The following is a 19,720-nucleotide window of genomic DNA, read 5'->3' as shown; positions in this document are numbered from 1 at the left end:
TGGCATGATATCCCGAATCACTTTTACGAGACGAGACGGGACAAAACGAGACGGGACGAGACGAGACGAGACAGAACCCTTCGAGACGAGACACGAGACGAGACAGCATTTTCACGAGACGGGACGGGACAGACCAAAGTCTCGTCTCATCTCGTCTCGTGGGCAACACTAGCACTTACATATAATTAAGGTATTTTGTATTACATACAAAGGCACACATTTACCTGTAATTGATCAGGATATAATCATATTTAATTTGCTATTACGTTTAGTATTCTTACTCTGAAATAAAATTTCTGAAATGTAGATATATGTCCCTAATACATAGGACCACTCTGTTGACGTCATCAGCCTTTTTAGCATTATAGATTGAGGCCTATAGTATCTTGAAGGCGCCGGTACAAACCCCTTGCCCTCTCCTGGTGAGAAATACGCCATGAGTGCATTCTTACATTTATCTTGACACGTGTATATCTTCGGCACGTGCATAATTGGTGTCGTGACTGCAAGCATACATGTTCTTGTCAACCAGGAATCATTTTCGAAACCAGAAAAAGAGACGTGGAGTTTAGAAGGTGGAGGCAACTTTTGACTAGCTTTATTAGAAGTGGAAAACTCTTCTAAATCGCAAGTGGTAGAGTATTCAGCATTGGGCGAACTAGTGAGTTACATTACTTTTGTGTGTTTTTCATCCACAATTCACCAACCCTTTATAGCCAGTAGACATTAAGTATAAAGGTTGATTGATTTAGTTTATTTTACTTCGCTTTTCCGCCACGTTTAGCTAATAGCAAAGATGAGGATGAGTTTTGATGTGATGCAATTGATGGAAGGTACACTCATAAAGAACAGTCATGGCCAGGCCCGGGTTCGAACCCGAGACCAGGGTTTCGGAACGGAGTGGTTCGGCTTTTTGAGACACACGCTCCGATCCGAAGCGTGGTGCTTTACACGAATGCTGAAATGCAACTATGAATAATGGGAATGTGCAGTACATTAAAGCCGACTTCCGTGACGGAGTGGTTATAGTGGAACCACATACAAAAGAGCCTGCTCTCCTGTGCATCGTACTCTAGTGGTTTGTCTGCATGATCGTCCCCGCTTGGAGGGGAGGGACAGAGTGGAGCATGCTTCCTTATGGCCCGAGTGGAACGGTTGAAGGGGAGGTGCTTGGGAACTTTTGGCCGAAGCTCTTTTGTTTGTGCTCGCCTTACAGCACAACGCCCTACAATCGTGGGGTGGTTCTTATCTCGGCACGGGCTTGTACAATCTTTGAGTGTGTCCCTTCATCAATTTATTCATAACATCGCTCATCCCCATCTTCGCGATTAGCCAAAAGGTACAATGAAGAGAAGTAAAATGAACCAAATCAATCAGTCAATCATACACATTAAACATTGGTAAAACAATACAAGAATGCTGTTTTGGCTCAATAGAGAGAGAGCTATAGTACGTAAATCCTTCATTTGATATCAGTTGAAATATGAATTACGTAAATAGTATTTCTGTATTGAGATGTACTATTTTGTATTGTGACTCTTAGATATAAGAGTTTGAATGTTATGTGTTGAATGGGATACAAATCATTTCAAGCAATCAGTTTTTCTGCTTTGCTGAGTTGTCCGACCCACCTCCCCCATACAACAGCTTCGTTTTGTGCCTTATTCCGTCTCCGTGTTCCTTGCAGGTGACTGACGTCAGTGGAATCGGCTAGCGCATTGGTCTTGTGACCGTTTCAAGAGGGGAGGAGGGTGAAACTCATTATAATCGTCGCGATTAGCCAAAAGTGGCCAAAATGCAACGCTATGTAACAAGAATCAAATCAAATGCCAACAGTGAGGCACGTATTGCTCGCAGCTCTGTTTTTCAAAATGAAACCATAAAATTCAGGACATGCCTATATGCAAGTAGGTAATATTACATTTTGTGTTTATCACAGTTATTAAGGTTCATAGGCTACATCTTGTTTCGACTTATCTGCTGACTAAACATTGTTCATTACTGAAAACTTGCTTTCAGTTTGCTGTGTACAACGTACCCAATAAAAAGGCACATTTATTTCATAGGTATATGTTTTCTGGCTTTGTAGACTCCGAAAGTTAAATATAGTAACCTTACATTCGTCGTTTTTCCAAAATTTTCCAATTTTCTCAACAACCATGCCGATTTCCAGGTTACTGCTTACAAACATATAAGAAATAAGAAATCTTAAGTTCTCAGATTATCACATGAATAACTAACTAACTAACTCTCTAGCCTTCTTAAACCCGAAGGTTCATGGCTGCAGCAACACAGGCCTTCCATATTTCCCTATCTTGAGCAAGATGTATATACTCTATTCCATCCCTACCGATTTCCCTTAGGTCCATCTCAACGTTGTCCCTCCATCTTCGTCTTGGCCTTCCTACAGGTCTCTTACCATCAGGTTTCCCAACAAGAATCCAGAGACCTCCCAAAGTAGTCCCCACCCGGAGATCCGAACGGGGGACTATTTTACCTCCGGAATATTTTACCTTGGGAACATCCATGGCCTTATATTGTTGTTTCTTGACATGTGTTTTTACAGTGCAGAGTTGTCAGCTCTACGCCTAACCCCCAATATGAATGGAGGAACTACTACACAAGACAAAAACACCATCACATGAATGGTAAGCCATATTACTCTTTTTGCTTTGGTTTTTTATTACTCAGTGAAAAATAATGTCAGAAGTAGAACATTTGTGCTGTTTTCAAATTAGTGTTTATTTACAAGACAGGACAAACACATCATGTTTTTTGTTCTTACTAGGAAAGCAATTCTACATTTTGTTCATCTACATCTTCTAATGAATAAGCACAAGAAATTAATAGTAAAAAGTCAATGCATATCTTTACTAAAATTCATATAATTATTATTACCTATTGTATTTCCAAATATGCAGCATATTTTCTCTTAACAGAACTCGTATATCGTTATTTCATATAAATTTAAGCAGTTTAAAAATAATAATGCATTATATGACGTTAAATATGTTAAGAGTTATATATATATATATGTATGCATAGATGTAGTTTGATGTGGCAATTCATCTCTTATGTCCTGATTAATGGTAAATCTTGCTCATACTAGAAAGAAAACAGATCATCGAGTCTCCACTTTGCACTACACAGTATTTCATGTAATAGTGGCATGTTAGGTGAAGAAAGGAATAACTCAGGACGTGCAATATCAAGAGAAGTGTTCATTAAAACTAAAAATAGTCCTAATTAAATACTTTATAGGGATTATATGAACTTGGAGGGGAGTGCTTCATTGGCTTTTGGGGAGATGCGTCATTGGCTTTTGGGGGGAATGCGGAATTGACCATGGGGGGATGGACACCCCTGTCCCTGGTGACAGGAAGTGGGAGAGTGGCTTGCATTCTCTCAACTTATAAAACCACAGGTGGCACACTTGCTACTGAAATATATTGTTCTCAGAAGTAGTAACAGAGTAGTAAAAGTGATAATAAAAATAGTAATAATATGAATAGTATTATCTCTATCTTCACGAAAACATTCCAGACAAGGTCAGAGCTTCCCCTTGCCTCCTCCACACCCCTGTCCCTCAAGATTTGCCACACTACTCCTACGCTTCACAGTTGACACATTGCGCGTTGTACGTATGCGGTTGATTTCGTCTGGTGTATTGTGTATGGATTATTCCTTGCTTATTGGCAACACTTTAGGTGGGTGATGTGATCTTCACTGGACTGTTTTCTTGGCGTTAGCTTTAGTAATGATCAGTTTTATAACAACAATAACGGGCGATGTTCAAGTGCCGTACAAATTCCATAAACATAATTACAAATGTACTCGGAACCTTTGATCGTTAGTTTTTTGTATACACTCGTATCATTCAAGCTCGGAGCGCTCTGATAGCGACTCCCGAGCAGAGCGAACCATTTCTTAGAATCTCGCTCCTTGCTCCGGAACGTGTGCAGCAGCCGGATGTTTGATCAGCTCCGCTCCGAAACCCTGCCCGGGACCCCTGAAGGAAGTGGCCGTAACTGAGATGAGAGGGGAACAAAACGAAACCTTCCCTCAAGCGCGTTCAAAGGCAGAACCGGCAATTGCTCCGGGGACGAAAAGCTTTTGTGTCTTTGGTTAACCTTGTTTCTTTCACACCTATACTCTATACCGGCAATCTTTGCAGCAAGTTCGCGCATAACGGTATAGAAAGAGATAAAGCGAGTGGGCGGAGTGAAGCAGTGGTCGCTGCTGCAAACGACTGGTATCTGCATCCGCGTTTCCCTTCCGTGCACTCACTTCCCCTCTTACTTGTTCATTGGTTGAGCCCTCTCGAGTCACTACCTTCGCAGAGACTTGCTTTCATTCGCTCGCTTCAGAGATTCCTGGGACAGATTATAACATTTGTTGCGTTGTATTTTGTCTCTAGACCTACATTTTGCTAATTTGCAAAATATGCTGTCACTTGAAATTCAATTTTGGGAAACGGTAGAAGACAGAGACGTGAAGGAAGGTGGTGAAAATGCAAGTGTTCGGTTGAAATTTACCTGGTATTATCTTTGATTACGACTCTGCGTTATTAGGATAATAGTTTCATGTTCAAACCAACAATGACTTGGGAACAAGGACACACATATTTTTGACTGACAGTCAAATTGACGATAAGATTTAGAATACCCAAAGACAGGTAAGTAAAACATGTGATAGGAGCCGTGCCCTGTGGCCGAGTGGTTAGCACATCGCGCTGCGACGCCAAGGGTCCCGGGTTCGAATCCCGCTCGGGCTTGGTTGTTTGTCAATGTCCATTCATCAATGTCATTATTTCATCACTCATCTCCATCTTCGCAAGTTAGCCAAGATGCACAAAACGCGAAGTAAAATAAACTAAATCAATCAATAAACCAACCATGTGATAGGATTTCAAATCTCTATCTTAGTTCGTGGCTAAGTGGTTAGTGTAACATACTACGATGGTAGTGGTCCGGCGTTCAAATCCAGCAAAAAGCATGGATGTGTTCTTTGTATCATCATTGTTTTCATCATGCAGACTCTTAGTTTCGATTTTCCAAAGAAGTTTAAAAGTTATGTAAATCTTCTCTAAAGTTAATTGTTTTGAAGGTTCCAAATAATAATTTCTGTTTGAATGGTAGATGTGTGTGACATTAAAGTTCAATACAAAATGTTATTCCCACCTCTAATAGCCTCTTAATTATAAATTTATTCCCATGTAATGCTCATTCAAGAACTAATATTTGCGACTGTTTGAAACATTGCTTTAAATCTTAAATAAAAATAAATTATTTTACTTTAACACAGTGTCACCTCTCGAGAGAATTGATAATTTATACCCATCCAAGAAAATCGTTTAAATTCCGTTTAAAATGTGTTGAACTTCAATTTTCTTATTTTACCTCGCTTGTATATCACGTTTTTTATAATCGTGAAGATGATGAACTGTGATTGGATAAAATTTATAAAGATACACTTGCAAGGAAACTGAGAGCTAACTGGGAACATTTAGTTTCGAGAATGCTAGTATATTAATCAAGAGCTTGACAACTATTGTGGCGTAATATGTGGTAATCCGATAAGACTGTTTTGTGTTGTATTTAGGAGTGTAAGAGTAGTACCAAGGATTACATGTATATTATCCTTGGTAATACTGTAACTCATATTTTTTATTGGATTTTCTATTGTTAACTATATTATTGAAATATTTTCTTGTTTACTACCCGAATATAATACAGCAGATGTGGTAAATTAACGCACCACAATATATAAAATGTCTTGATTTGTTTGTTCTTTCCTCAAAATTAGTTTTCAAGAACTTTTGATTAAAGTTTCTGATGATTTAAATTACCTCTAGTGAAACTTAACAGGTGGTCATAACAGGTGAGTGCTACTACGAGTAACAATCATGGCTGCCGCTTCATGCGTTTGTGGCATCAGCTGACGTCACACATGCTTTCTCTCTATACCCTTCCATACTCTAAGGTCGAAAAACATTGAGTACAAGGAATTTGCTGGGAAACGTCAAAAGAGAGAGATAGACACAAGCAGGATATGAGTATGTGATAAAACAAGCCAACACTTGTGGCAAGTGGTTTCTGATATGCATGTGTCGTCCATCGGAAAGATTTTGTACCGAAATGTACGAAAGAGGCCAAGGTCAGTGGAATTGACAGCTTGCGTAGAACTTGCATTGACTGGGTCAAGAAACATAAATAAGCGGAAAATAGCTGCTAATGTTCACTGTGCAGCTAATCTGTTTTTGTTGTTCCTGATAATTCAGTACACTTTGAAGAATAATAATCTCTAATGTTATTTCTCTTGTTTCATTTTTTAGTCTATTTCTTAGTACTATTATGTTACCTAACACTTAATCCACTAACTAGTACGACAATATTTCATATTAATACAGTTGCATTCCTTCATCATTTATCACACACTATCTTAGTAATGCTGTTTTCCGGGCCAGTACTCGATTCTAACTAAAGAAATAAAAAATAGTCGACTTACAGCACTCGATCCCAGTGGATGATATTCAGCAAACAACTTCCCCCACAAATCATTTCGCATATTTCTGGCAAACAGATCTGTTCCTGCGTTGAAGGAGTTCCGACATTTCCGACACTAAGGCAAAAACTGATATTCTCCCGTCATAAGCGACACTGCTTGGATTTTCCCGTACGATTTCTAATTTGTTTACCAGAATTAGCAACATTTGCATACGTGAAGCAGCAATAGCGTCTCTGAAGAAAGTACTTCCAAGGGCTCAGATCAGTGGTTGTAATTATCACTTTTACCAATGTTTGTGGCGATAGGTGCAGGAGTTGGGACTGACAAACTATTACAAAACAGATCCAAACGTGCGGCTGTGTATAACAATGTGTTCAGCTCTGGCTTACCTCCCTGTGGCTGACGTCGATGATGGATAACTGTGTGTGATGGAAGATGCGCCAAACCACAACATATTGAGAATTTTTTGGGATTATTTCGTTGATCTGTGAATGAACAACTCTGTTTTCGACATTTGCATGTGGAACTGTTCCCAACAGCGGCACAGGACTAACAATGCAGTCGAGGGGTGGAAGCATACAGTTAATGTATTGACGGAAAAGTCAAGTCCTAACGTGTACCAATTAGTGAATACTTTAAGATTAGAAGCTGTGTACAACGACTTCTTATGTGAGAGGAGGGCCTTGGATCTTAAAGGGAAAAGTAGACGACAGGAGTATATTACATTAGATGAGAGACAACAAAGAGCGTTTGCCGACTATGAAATGCATAGAGATCTTAAGCGCTTTTTGAGGAGAATGGCGTACGTTCAGAAATTAGAATGAAAATAGTAAGACGTTGGTTCAACTACAAGAGAAACGACGCATTCTACATTTCTACATTGACAAGGGATTGCAGTCTGCTCCTATACGGACAAGGGATCTAAAAAATCCGTCATTGACAAAGGATAAATACTTTCAGCTTTTAAACACCCAGCTTCCATGATGCCAGTGTGAAGGAAAACTAATAAAGGTTTTAAAAAAACACACCAGCTTCCATGATGCTGCCAGTCCTAAGCCTGGATAAAGTGTGACGGGAAGCTATTTACACTTGTAATGGTCGGATTGACCATTACTGGTTTTGGTATTTTGTATTAATTAATTGCTGGCTAGTTACAAGGTGTAGGGTTAAGTAATATGTATATATATATAACAACGTATAATAAACCAATATAGCCTACTAGAAATGTTATGATTCCAAGAAATAAGGTACTCTCCATTATAAACCAGTTGTATATTCACTTGCTGTACATGTGTAAACGAACCAGGGACTAAAAAATATAAATTGTTATGTGAAACCCCCCTTTTGTAATTCCGGTGCAATATAATCTGCTCGCTTGGCACTCAGGGTGAGGTGAAAGGAGAGATTTGAGGGATTAAAGTAGGAAGTAATCCAGAGGGCCGGATGAAAACAAGGGACAGGGGGCCGACGCTTTCACAGACTTTGTGTCGCAGATGACGGTGTCGCAACTGTCATGGAATATATTTTCCATACAGTGTCGCATATGGCGGCAGTAATGCTGGTGTCGCATACGACGGTGTGGATTCGCGTTGAAAAGTGATTCAAGATATAATGATCGTTATCACATGAGGAATGTGTGCCTTTTACCATTTCCGAAGCCCCGTAGAAACCGTGAAAGATGTGTAAGGTGGTGAAATGCAAATTTTCTTGCTGTAAGAAGGCTTCTCATACGCTTTTCTGAACAGACTCGAATCTGTTTGCCGGGAATTTTTCCTTGAGTACACTGCGTGAAGACGTCATCCATTGGAATTAACAGGAAATAATATATTTTTAACTCCACTGTAATTGTAGTTTTTTATCTCTGTTGAAGGCAGTAATTAAATAAATAATTTCATTGGTTGATAACATTCTTCATATTTATACTTAAACTTGTATTAAATTACAAGAGATTACTTTCTTCATTCTAAAATAGGTTTGCAGCATGGAAGACACTTGTACTGAAAATGGCGCCCTACCAGGGATAGGATGGGCTGATTACCTTGTATTCGGGGTAATGCTGGTGGTGTCATCTGCCGTTGGAGTTTTCTACGGATTCTTTAGGAGGAAGAAAAACACCTCCAATGACTTCTTTCTTGGTGGCAGGAAAATGAGTTATTTGCCAGCGTCTATGTCCATATACGCAACGTAAGCAGATAGTATTAATTGATCATTTTAATATTATGACGCTGACTGAAGTTTCAGTTTGCTTGAAAGGGGAAAATACATGTCATCACATGCGAATACTTTTCTGAATATAACGTTCAGACTGATGATATTATTGATGATATGAAGTTTGAGAGGTGGAAATTATATCTAAATTTTGAGAGAAATATTCGAATAAAAATGTTCAGATAACGTTACTATTTATTAGTAACACCGAAATTCAAATGTAAGAAATGTACAACATATAATCATTTTAGTATTTCTAAAAAACACACATTAATAAACACTGTTCGCAATTATATTTTTTTCAGGCAAAATATTCTACGAACGCACAAATCTGAGTATGGATTTCTGTGGATTAACTACAGTATCAAATTATCTGGAATGTATAACATAGATAGGAAAATATAGCAAACCAAACCTTCTTAAATTCAATTTATTAGCCATGACAGTAAATTATGTCTATATCACAACAATGTCAGTGTTGCTAAATAAACAAGTATTATCCATCTTATTATAGAGTAAAACATTACTGTACATTTGCATCGGCCATTAACTCATTATAGAAATTTAAGGTTTAAAAGATAGCTTGTGATAAGCATTAAGGTTGCAAGTAAGTGATAACAGAAACATTTATATTAATTTGAACTGTCGCAAACATCAATTACATTGTGCTTCACTGATCTAAGTATGAAATTTTTAATATTGAGACATAGTTGTTTATTTACTTTCCAGTTTAACCAATGGAATTATGATACTGGGACTGCCCGTTGAAATATACCTCTTTGGTACACAGATAATTGTACATTGCTTCAATGGATTCATCATCGTGCTTATTGTAGCCTGCTTCTATATGCCTGTATTTCGTAAATTATCGTTGACATCTTCATATGAGGTAAATGTCTGCTATAAAATATATTCTTCAAACTTTCGTTTTACCAGTACTTTACATTCTACTGATTCTAACTATATAAAAATGCTGTGTGTCCTTCATACATTAATGTGTTAAGCTATACAGTTATTCTAGTTTGTCAAACCCAGTTGGATGTGAAAAGCATGAATCAAACTGACTGTATGCTTTGACAAGCTTGCATCAAGCATGCAGTTTTCTTTGACAAGATTGATGCAGGATTGCTGTCATGTTGACACGCGGTAACTAGTTGGCTTGATTCAAACCTGCTGCAAACTTACAGCTTGCCGTTATATGCTTGCTACAAGCTTGTTTACATTACATGAAGAGGTTGTTTCAGGTGTGAAGCAAGCTTACTGTGTTAACTAGGGTTTCTTATATTTGAAAATAAATTTACAATGAAGGATATTCTTTTTTAAAAATTAAATGTATCCCTTAACTTGCAGCATGATATGAGAGAGTGAGACAAAGGAAGAGCAGAAGGGGTGGGGGAGAGAAGAAGAAATTTCTATCTGTCTGCCTCTTTCTTTGGACTTTTCTGTGTGTTTGTATACATATGTGTAATGTATGTGTATGTTCATTTATTTCAGTATCTGAATATAAGGTTCAACAACTTACTGCGCTGCATTGCATCAGGATCATCTATCATAATTGGGGTAAGTTACTGGTACTTCCTTTGCATCCAATAACTCATATATTTGTTGTTGTGGAGTTTGTGTTTTAAGTCTACTTTATGGACAGAAAGGCTAATCGGGACTGGACCTATAGTAAAGTTTGATCCGAACCATTATGTGCCTCCATCGGGTAGACGTCTACCCTTGACCTCTTTGAATTTGACCTTTTTTGATGAGTTTGTGTGGATCCTCTTTTATGAAATTCACTACAGGGACTTTGCATAAAAATTACATTTGTCACGTTTTTTTTTAATAAATCCCTTATTTTTGAAACCTAGTATATTCAAATACTTATATCTCGAAATGAATAGAGCTAGAAATTTGGTTGATTGATTAATTAATTTGACTTCTCATTTTCTGCCATTTTTGGCTATTTTGCGAAGATGACATAATGAAATGAAATTGATAAGTCGACACTCACAAACATACATGCCCAGGCCGGGACTCGAACCCGCGACCCCTGACGTCGTAGCGCGATGTGATAACCACTTCGCCACGGAGGTCTGCTGCTAGAAATTTGTGGATGATGATTCAATATTACGTTTTACATCGTAAAATTAGTATTTGGAAAGCTTTTCGATCAAGTGTGCGATGTGTTGAATTCAAATACACCCTCAATAGATTTTTATCATTTTTTGATATTTTGAGAGTCTATAGTAGCCAGAATTTAGCGATGATGTTTTCCCGTATAAGGGAGAAAATGTATTTTGAAATTAAAACGTAGCAGTTTTGTGTTGGATAAATTTACAAATAATTTCACCAGTGAATAAAACACCACATTCTCTACTTATCAAAAGTATATGTGTGTGCGTAAAAGAGAGACAGAGAGATTATTATATACTAAATTTAAAATCACAATTAATATTTATTTTCAGACTTTGTTTTCTGCTATATCTATATACGCAGCAAGTATGGCATTAAATCAGGGTAAGAAAGTAATTTTATTAAATTCTAAGTTAAAATTCTTTCAGAAAATAAACCATCTTTATCGAATCCGATGGCTCCATGGCCATCCAAGTGTTAGTGTTAAGTGGTCAATTTTCGGACTCGCCACGAAGTCCCCGGGTTCGAATCCTAGACATGAAATGGGTGTTATTTGTGAGTGCCCCTTCAGCAATTAATGTAATCGTCACTCATCCTCAACGTCTCTGTTAGGCAAGGAAAAGCGACTCTATATAACAAAAACACAACATTTATCGCATCCTTTTGTGGTGATAGAACAAACAGTATATCTGAAGGGTTGAGTTCTTCCTGCCTCAAAATTTGTAGGTCAAATTGGACAAGTCCACTTTATGCTCAGATATACTGATCGAGACTAGAATGACAGTCGAAATTATGATGTGCCTCTATTAGGAATCGAACCCGACACTCCTCGATTGAAACGCAACAGCATTAGCTCTATTCCGAAGAACTTATTTCTCACAAAATTACTGATTGTTTATGGGATACGTTTCTTTCTGTTCAATTAAAGATTCCGTTAATAGCTGTGCGTCTGCTGTGAAACACAATTATAGTATCTAGGGTGTCTCAAAAGTAATAATTCAAACTGACACAGGTGGAAAGTACACAATACTAGTAGCAAGGAAGTCTCATGGTACATGGTTCTGCAAACGAGCCGTTTTCGAGATAACTGCGAAAGTGTGGTTACAAGCCGCCACCGACTTCATTGTTTGTAAACGTCGTACTAGTTTGTAAAATGCTAATAATACAGTGATAATAATGTTCTTCGAGGCGCTGATGTACCGTACCCTTGTAAATGTGCGACTCTCGGAGTGCCTTCGAGCAGGGTATTTTTCTTGGTACAAGCGTGAAGACTCCCGTGCATTGTGGTTAGCAAAATCATATATGAATGCATTTCCGCATACTCTTTGTTGCTGTAAGTTTACATTTTCACTACGCAGTGAAGCACAACTGACGTGACTCCCACAGTATGACTAGACTGTGTACTGATTGTATCCATCCTGTATGATTACAACGCCACCTCTCGGAAATCTTCTATTTTGTTAACAAAGAGCAAACCTCGGAACGCGCAAGGAGTAAAGTAATCGGTGTTTACAAAATGCAATCAGTGACGGTTTCTAACCACACATTCGCACACATTATTAGCATTTTACCAATTAGAACGACGTTTACAAACAATGAAGTCAATGGCGGCTTGTTATCACACATTCGCGATTGTCTCGAAAACGTATCGTTTGCAGACCCATGTTTGTTGAGACTTTTTGCTTCTATTATCGTGTGCTTTCACCTGTGTCAGTTTGCGCTATTACTTATGAGACACCCTGTATAGGGCTTGCCAAGCGGATTTTCTCTAGAGAATGGTCAGAGCATCGAGTCCCATCGCCGATGTTTTACGGTTTTGGAGACAGGAGTGCGCTTAATTTTGTTTTTCAAATATCTCTGCAGTTTGTCATCGCGATGCTGGGTCAGCGCCGAAATTCTGAAGTAAGCTCGAGAATCGAATCCGGGATCGCGCGCGCGAGAGGTGAACGCTAGCGAAACGACAATGTGGAAGTTCATATATGTTACATGCTATATATAATGTTATTGAAGAAAAATCTTTAATTTTTACTCAGAGTGCAATTTGGAAGGTTGTTATTGTTGTACTTATTGGTCTTTTCAAGGTTATGTAGATTATGTAAGAATCTTAGAAATATCAGTTTGGAAATATATAACTACGAACCGAGTGTCAAAGAATACATGCTTAAAAATAATACTTAGAATTACGTTAAAGCATTATTTAAAATTAGATAAATACTAATGGAGTATGAACCGTATGAACTTACATAAAATGTCAGTTACGTAGAAAGAATCACTGTGTAGTGTTTTTGCGACGCAATTACACGTGATGGTGTAGTAGTAAGATCGTCGGCTTGTAATCAAGGGGTCCTGAGTTCCTCACCTTTCAAACTTATCTTATCATTGACAAGTAGCACCTAACATGTGGGCTCCAAATTTACACTTACAAACATAAATACAGTAAGTAACCTCCCAGGTGAAAAATTATCAATAAACCTTTATAGCGAACTATCTACAACCAATAAAATTAGAAGTATGTTTTTTCTAGTAATTTTAATAAAGAAGTAATTACATCGATTTGAACATTTAGCGATCCATAATGGTTTTAAACATAAAACGTAGAAGTATAAAAGTATATACTATTGGCGCGATAAATGATGAACCCCCCTCAGGCAGATTTGCCTACACTTAAAACTTGCTCAACATGCCCATATCAGCTTTTTGCTCAAGTGTGGAACCCTGTCTAATCCAAGATTTTTGTAAAAATGCCCTCGGGAATTTCCCGTGAAAGTATGACACCCCTCAGATTGATTTGCCTACACTTATAAAAGGCACTTCTGTGAGATTGTTGTCCATAAATTTGTTAAAAATATGCCCCTCTTGATATTTTTTTTGGATACACTTAAAACTAAGCCAAGATACACACACACACCCACACCTACACACACACACACACACACACACACAAAGCATATTGTTGAACCCAACTGATATATTTATTAAGTATAGAGTTTTGATTTGAACCCCAAGAAATTTTATATAAATACCAAAGCCAAAAAATATTAACACACATACGCACACACACACACTAAATATACAAAACACACTGCTGAACCCAACTGATATTTTTTTATTAAGCATAGAATTTTGATTTGAACCCCAAGAAATTTTATATAATAAACATAACAAAATTCTAATATTTATTTTTGTTTAACAGGTACAACAAGTTCTGAGCACATAAGCAGTTTCTGAGGAATACATGGCAGCAGCAGCAGCAAGCAAGTAACTTATAGAAGGCAGTGTGTATCCTATCTAATTGCATGGATAATCTTGACACAGGATTTTTTGAGAGAAGATGTATTTCAAAATACATAAAATCTAAGTCACTTGTTGATGATTTAAAGCTTAGATTCTTTGGCCTGTCCGAGTATGACCTGTTTACAGTGCAAAATGAAACTGAAATGCAGTGGGTGCTTGCCAGTGACAGGCCATTCCAATGCCTATTTCTCAATTTTATCAGCAAATTTGAAAGGCTTGTATACAACAAGTACAAGAGAATTGTTGGATTGTTTGTTAATTTTTATACAGACAGGTGCCATTATTATTTAAGGTTGAAATTGTTTGACAATTATTGGTTCAACAATTGCTATGAGCATTGTTTAGAGTATAGGATGCCTATGATTGCATCTCAGAGTTTAAATTGGAGACATTATAAATATTCAAATAAAATTATTAACAGGATATCTAAAGATAAGAAGATTGAATTTGTTACAACTGATAATGGGAATTTGTACAGTGGTGAAGATTTCAATCCAGAGTTTGTATCATATTCCAACTATATATATTTGAATGAGCTTGTCATGTATTTTATAAGGCAAAAATTTAGAGATTGCACTTATGATTGTATTGTTGAGGCACTGGGGCAGAATAATTTGCATGACATATGCAACTGTGGGAGAGTTTTGTCCAGCCTCTCAGTGTGATTTCAGGCACAGGAATCTGGCAGTTGGGAATCAACCCGCAGCAGGCAGCCCTGATTATTTCAGCAGAGACAGCAATCAAGGTAAATAAATATTTGCTGCAAGTGTAATTTAATTCTCTTCTCATCAGTGTAACACATTTCCTGTCTTATGCAGTTCCAAATCCCTGCCCCATCAGTGCTGTAGAAATATCAGCCAGGCTCGGGTCTGTATGCAGGAAGAGGCAAGACATTTGTTTGAAATCTGTTTTGAAGCCTGTACCTAATCACAGCACAGCTCTGTCAGAGATAGGGACAATGAGTAATATCTGTAATTAATAATTCAGTAATCATTTCTAACAAGTTTAATTTTCAATAGGCTCTTCTCATCAGTGAGATTATATAATGACTTGGTGGCCGCGGTGGCTCAGTCGGTAACGCGTCTGACTACCATGCTAAAGGTCCCGGGTTCGATCCCCGGCCGGTTCAAATCCGGGAACTTTTCTAACGGTGGAAGCGGCCCCGGCGCCCACCCAGCGTCGAATAACATGGGTACCTGGGGGAAACCCTGGGGGGTAAAGGCGGTCAGGGGCGTGATGCTGATCACATCACCCCCACTCACGACCGGATCAAGAAAGTGTGGGGCGTTACCCCCACACCCCCTATATGCCTTCATGGCGTGGTGCTATGCACAGGGGAACACTTTACCTTTACCTTTTACCTCTTCTCATCAGTGTAACACATTTCCTGTCTTATGCAGTTCCAAATCCCTGCATAGCAGTGCTGTAGCCAGGCTCGGGTCTGTATGTAGGAAGAGGCATAGTTGAAATCTGCTTGGGTTTAATTTTTTGAAGCCTGTACCTCATCACAGCATAGCTCTGTCAGAGGATAGGGACATTGAGTATAAAATCTGTAATCAATAAGTCAGTAATCAATTCTAACAAGTTTATTTTTTAATAGGATTTTCTCATCAGTGTAACAAATTTCCTGTCTTGTTTCACATGCAGTTCAAAATCCCTGCCCCATCAGTGCTGTAGAAATATGAGCCAGGCTCGGGTCTGTATGTAGGAAGAGGCAAGACATTTGTTTGAAATCTGCTTGGGTATAATTTTCTGAAGCCTGTACCTAATCACAGCACAGCTCTGTCAGAGATAGGGACATTGAGTATAAAATCTGTAATCAATATTGTCAGTAATCAATTCTAACAAGTTTAATTCTCTTCTCATCAGTGTAACAAATTTCCTGTCTTGTTTCACATGCAAATCCCTGCTCATCAGTGCTGCAGCCAGGCTTGGGTCTGTATGCAGGAAGAGGCAAGATATTTGTTTGAAATCTGCTTGGGTATAATTTTCTGAAGCCTGTACCCATCACAGCATAGCTCTGTCAGAGATAGGGACATTGAGTAATAATTAATAATTATTCTTGTCAGTAATCAATTCTAACAAGTTTAATTTTTAATAGGTTCTTCTCATCAGTGTAACAAATTTCCTGTCTCATGCAGTTCCAAATCCCTACCCATCATCAGTGCTGTAGAAATATCAGCCAGGCTCGGGTCTGTATGCAGGAAGAGGCAAGACATTTGTTTGAAATCTGCTTGGGTATAATTTTCTGAAGCCTGTACCTAATCACAGCACAGCTCTGTCAGAGTGTAACAAATTTCCTGTCTTGTTTGACATGCAGTTCCAAATCCCTGCCCAGCAGTGCTGCAGCCAGGCTCGGGTCTGTATGCAGGAACAGGCATAATATTTGTGAAATCTGCTTGGGTATAATTTTCTGAAGCCTGTACCCATCACAGCACAGCTCTGTCAGAGATAGGGACATTGAGTAATATCTGTAATCAATAATTAATAATTATTCTTGTCAGTAATCAATTCTAACAAGTTTAATTTTTAATAGGCTCTTCTCCTGTCCTGTTTCACATGCAGTTCCAAATCCCTGCCCATCAGTGCTGTAGAAATATCTTCCAGGCTCGGGTCTGTGTGTAGGAACAGACAAGATATCTGCTTGGGCATAATTTTTTGAAGCCTGTACCCATCACAGCATAGCTCTGTCAGAGATAGGGACATTGAGTATGTATTATTACTGCACCTGCCCCATCTAACATGTTGCTGTGTTTCTTCAATACATTAGTCATAATCAATAAAATATTCAGAACAAACCTCTATAAGATATGACAACCTGCAACAATCTGGATGTATGAGATGTTTTATTTTCTGTATTTTTCAGGCTCTCTTGTTACAATCTTGTTTCTCTCTCCAACATTGCCATCACTATAATTCCACATGTTCTATGCTAACAACTTCAAACCTGAAAACATATCTGTAATCAATAATTAATAATTATTCTTGTCAGTAATCAATTCTAATATTTAATTTTTAATAGGTTCTTCTCATCAGTGTCCTGTCTTGTTTCACATGCAGTTCCAAATCCCTGCCCATCAGTGCTGCAGCCAGGCTCTGGGTCTGTGTGCAGGAAGTTTGTAGTTAAAATCTGCTTGGGTATAATTTTTTGAAGCCTGTACCTCATCACAGCATAGCTCTGTCAGAGATAGGGACATTGAGTATAAAATTATTACTGCACTATATTTTAAAACCTGCCCCATCTAACATTGCTGTGTTTCTTCATAATCAATAAAATATTCAGAACAAACCTCTATAAGATATAACAACCTGCAACAATCTGGATGTATGAGATGTTTTATTTTCTGTATTTTTCAGGCTCTCTTGTTACAATCCTGTTTCTCTCTTCAACATTGCCATCACTATAATAATATCTGCCACATGTTCTATGTTAACAACTTCATAATCGATGCAAAAAAAATAAACCTGAAAACATATCTGTAATCTAATCAATTCTAACATTTAATTTTCAATAGGCTCTTCTCCTGTCTTGTTTTACATACAGTTCCATCCCTGCTCATCAGTGCTGTAGAAATATCAGCCAGGCTCGGGGGTCTGTGTGTAGGAACAGGCAAGATATTTGTTTGAAATCTGCTTGGGTATAATTTTCTGAAGCCTGTACCTAATAACAGAATCACAGCATAGATCTGTCAGAGATAAGAACATTGAGTAATATCTGTAATCAACAATTAATAATTATTCTTGTCAGTAATCAATTCTAACAAGTTTAATTTTTAATACGCTCTTCCTGTCTTGTTTTACATACAGTTCCAAATGCCCATCAGTGCTGTAGAAATATCATCCAGGCTCGGGTCTGTGTGCAGGAAGAGGCATGATACCTGCAGTGGTACATAAAATTTTGAAATCTGCTTGGGTATAATTTTCTGAAGCCTGTACCTCATCACAGCACAGCTCTGTCAGAGATAGGGACATTGAGTATAAACTTAATTGAAAACATATCTGTAATCAATAAGTCACTAACAAGTTTAATTCTTAATAGGCTCTTCTCTGTGTTGTTTCACATGCAGTTCCATCCTGCCCATCAGTGCTGTAGAAATATCAGCCAGGCTCGGGGGGTCTGTATGCAGGAACAGGCATAGTTGAAATCTGCTTGGGTATAATTTTCTGAAGCCTGTACCTAATAATAACATCACAGCACAGCTCTGTCAGAGACAGGGACATTGAGTATAAACTTTATTGTGAAAACATATCTGTAATCAATAATCCTTATTCTTGTCAGTAATCAATTCCTTTTTATTAGTGTAACAAATTTCCTGTCTTGTTTCACATGCAGTTCCATCCCTGCCCATCAGTGCTGTAGAAATATCAGCCAGGCTCGGGGGGTCTGTATGCAGGAACAGGCATAGTTGAAATCTGCTGTGGTGTAATTTTCTGAAGCCTGTACCTAATAATAACATCACAGCACAGCTCTGTCAGAGACAGGGACATTGAGTATAAACCTCTATAAGATATGACAACCTGCAACAATCTGGATGTATGAGATGTTTTATTGTTTTTATGTTTCTGTATTTTTCAGGTTCTCTCTTGTTACAATCTCATTGCCCTGCCACATGTTCTATGATTATATGCTCTAACAACTTATCTATAATCAATAATAATTTTTCTTGTCAGTAGCTCTTCTCATCAGTGTAACAAATTTCCTGTCTTGTTTCACATTTCCAAATCCCTTCACATCACTGCTCAGCCAGGCTCGGGTCTGTATGCAGGAAGAGGCAAGATATTTGTTTGAAATCTGCTCTGAAGCCTGTACCTCATCACAGCACAGCTCTGTCAGAGATAGGGACATATATCTATAATCAATAATTCTCAATAATCAATTCTAACAAGTTTAATTTTCTTCTCATCAGTGTAACAAATTTCCTTCTTGTTTTACATGCAGTTCCAAATCCCTTCACATCAGTGCTCAGCCAGGCTCGGGTCTGTATGCAGGAAGAGGCAAGATATTTGTTTGAAATCTGTTCTGAAGCCTGTACCTCATCACAGCACAGCTCTGTCAGAGATAGGGACATTGAGTATAAATTTAATTATATTCAGAACAAACCTCTATAAGATATGACAACCTGCAACAATCTGGATGTATGAGATGTTTTGTTTCTGTATTTTTCAGGCTCTCTTGTTACAATCTTGTTTCTCTCTGCAACATTGCCATCACTATAATAATATCTGCCACATGTTCTATCTAACAACTTCATAATCGATGCAAAAAAATAAACCTGAAAACATATCTGTAATCAATAATAATCTTGTCAGTAATTAATTCTAACTCATCAGTGTAACAAATTTCCTGTCTTGTTTCACATTTCCCAATCCCTTCACATCACTGCTCAGCCAGGCTCGGGTCTGTATGCAGGAAGAGGCAAGATATTTGTTTGAAATCTGCTCTGAAGCCTGTACCTCATCACAGCACAGCTCTGTCAGAGATAGGGACATATATCTATAATCAATAATTCTCAATAATCAATTCTAACAAGTTTAATTTTCTTCTCATCAGTGTAACAAATTTCCTTCTTGTTTTACATGCAGTTCCAAA

General features: G+C 38.0%; 1 protein-coding gene across 1 annotated transcript in view; it reads left to right on the top strand.

The window, feature by feature from the left end:
- Nucleotides 1-8,488: 8,488 nt before the first annotated feature.
- LOC145978998 (sodium-coupled monocarboxylate transporter 1-like) overlaps nucleotides 8,489-19,720 on the top strand; it is a 53,051-nt gene continuing 41,819 nt past the window's right edge. Inside the window, exons 1-4 of the mRNA XM_083112058.1 lie at nucleotides 8,489-8,691; nucleotides 9,445-9,604; nucleotides 10,210-10,275; nucleotides 11,169-11,220. Coding sequence (XP_082968184.1) covers nucleotides 8,489-8,691; nucleotides 9,445-9,604; nucleotides 10,210-10,275; nucleotides 11,169-11,220 — 481 coding nt within the window. The remainder of the gene's footprint in view (nucleotides 8,692-9,444; nucleotides 9,605-10,209; nucleotides 10,276-11,168; nucleotides 11,221-19,720) is intronic.

Source organism: Lepisma saccharinum, chromosome 25 (genome assembly GCF_977018435.1).
Source record: "Lepisma saccharinum chromosome 25, izLepSacc3.1, whole genome shotgun sequence".
Lineage (NCBI taxonomy): Eukaryota > Metazoa > Arthropoda > Insecta > Zygentoma > Lepismatidae > Lepisma > Lepisma saccharinum.
The sequence above is the reverse complement of the archived record's forward strand: the minus strand, read 5'-3'. Positions and strand labels throughout refer to the sequence as shown.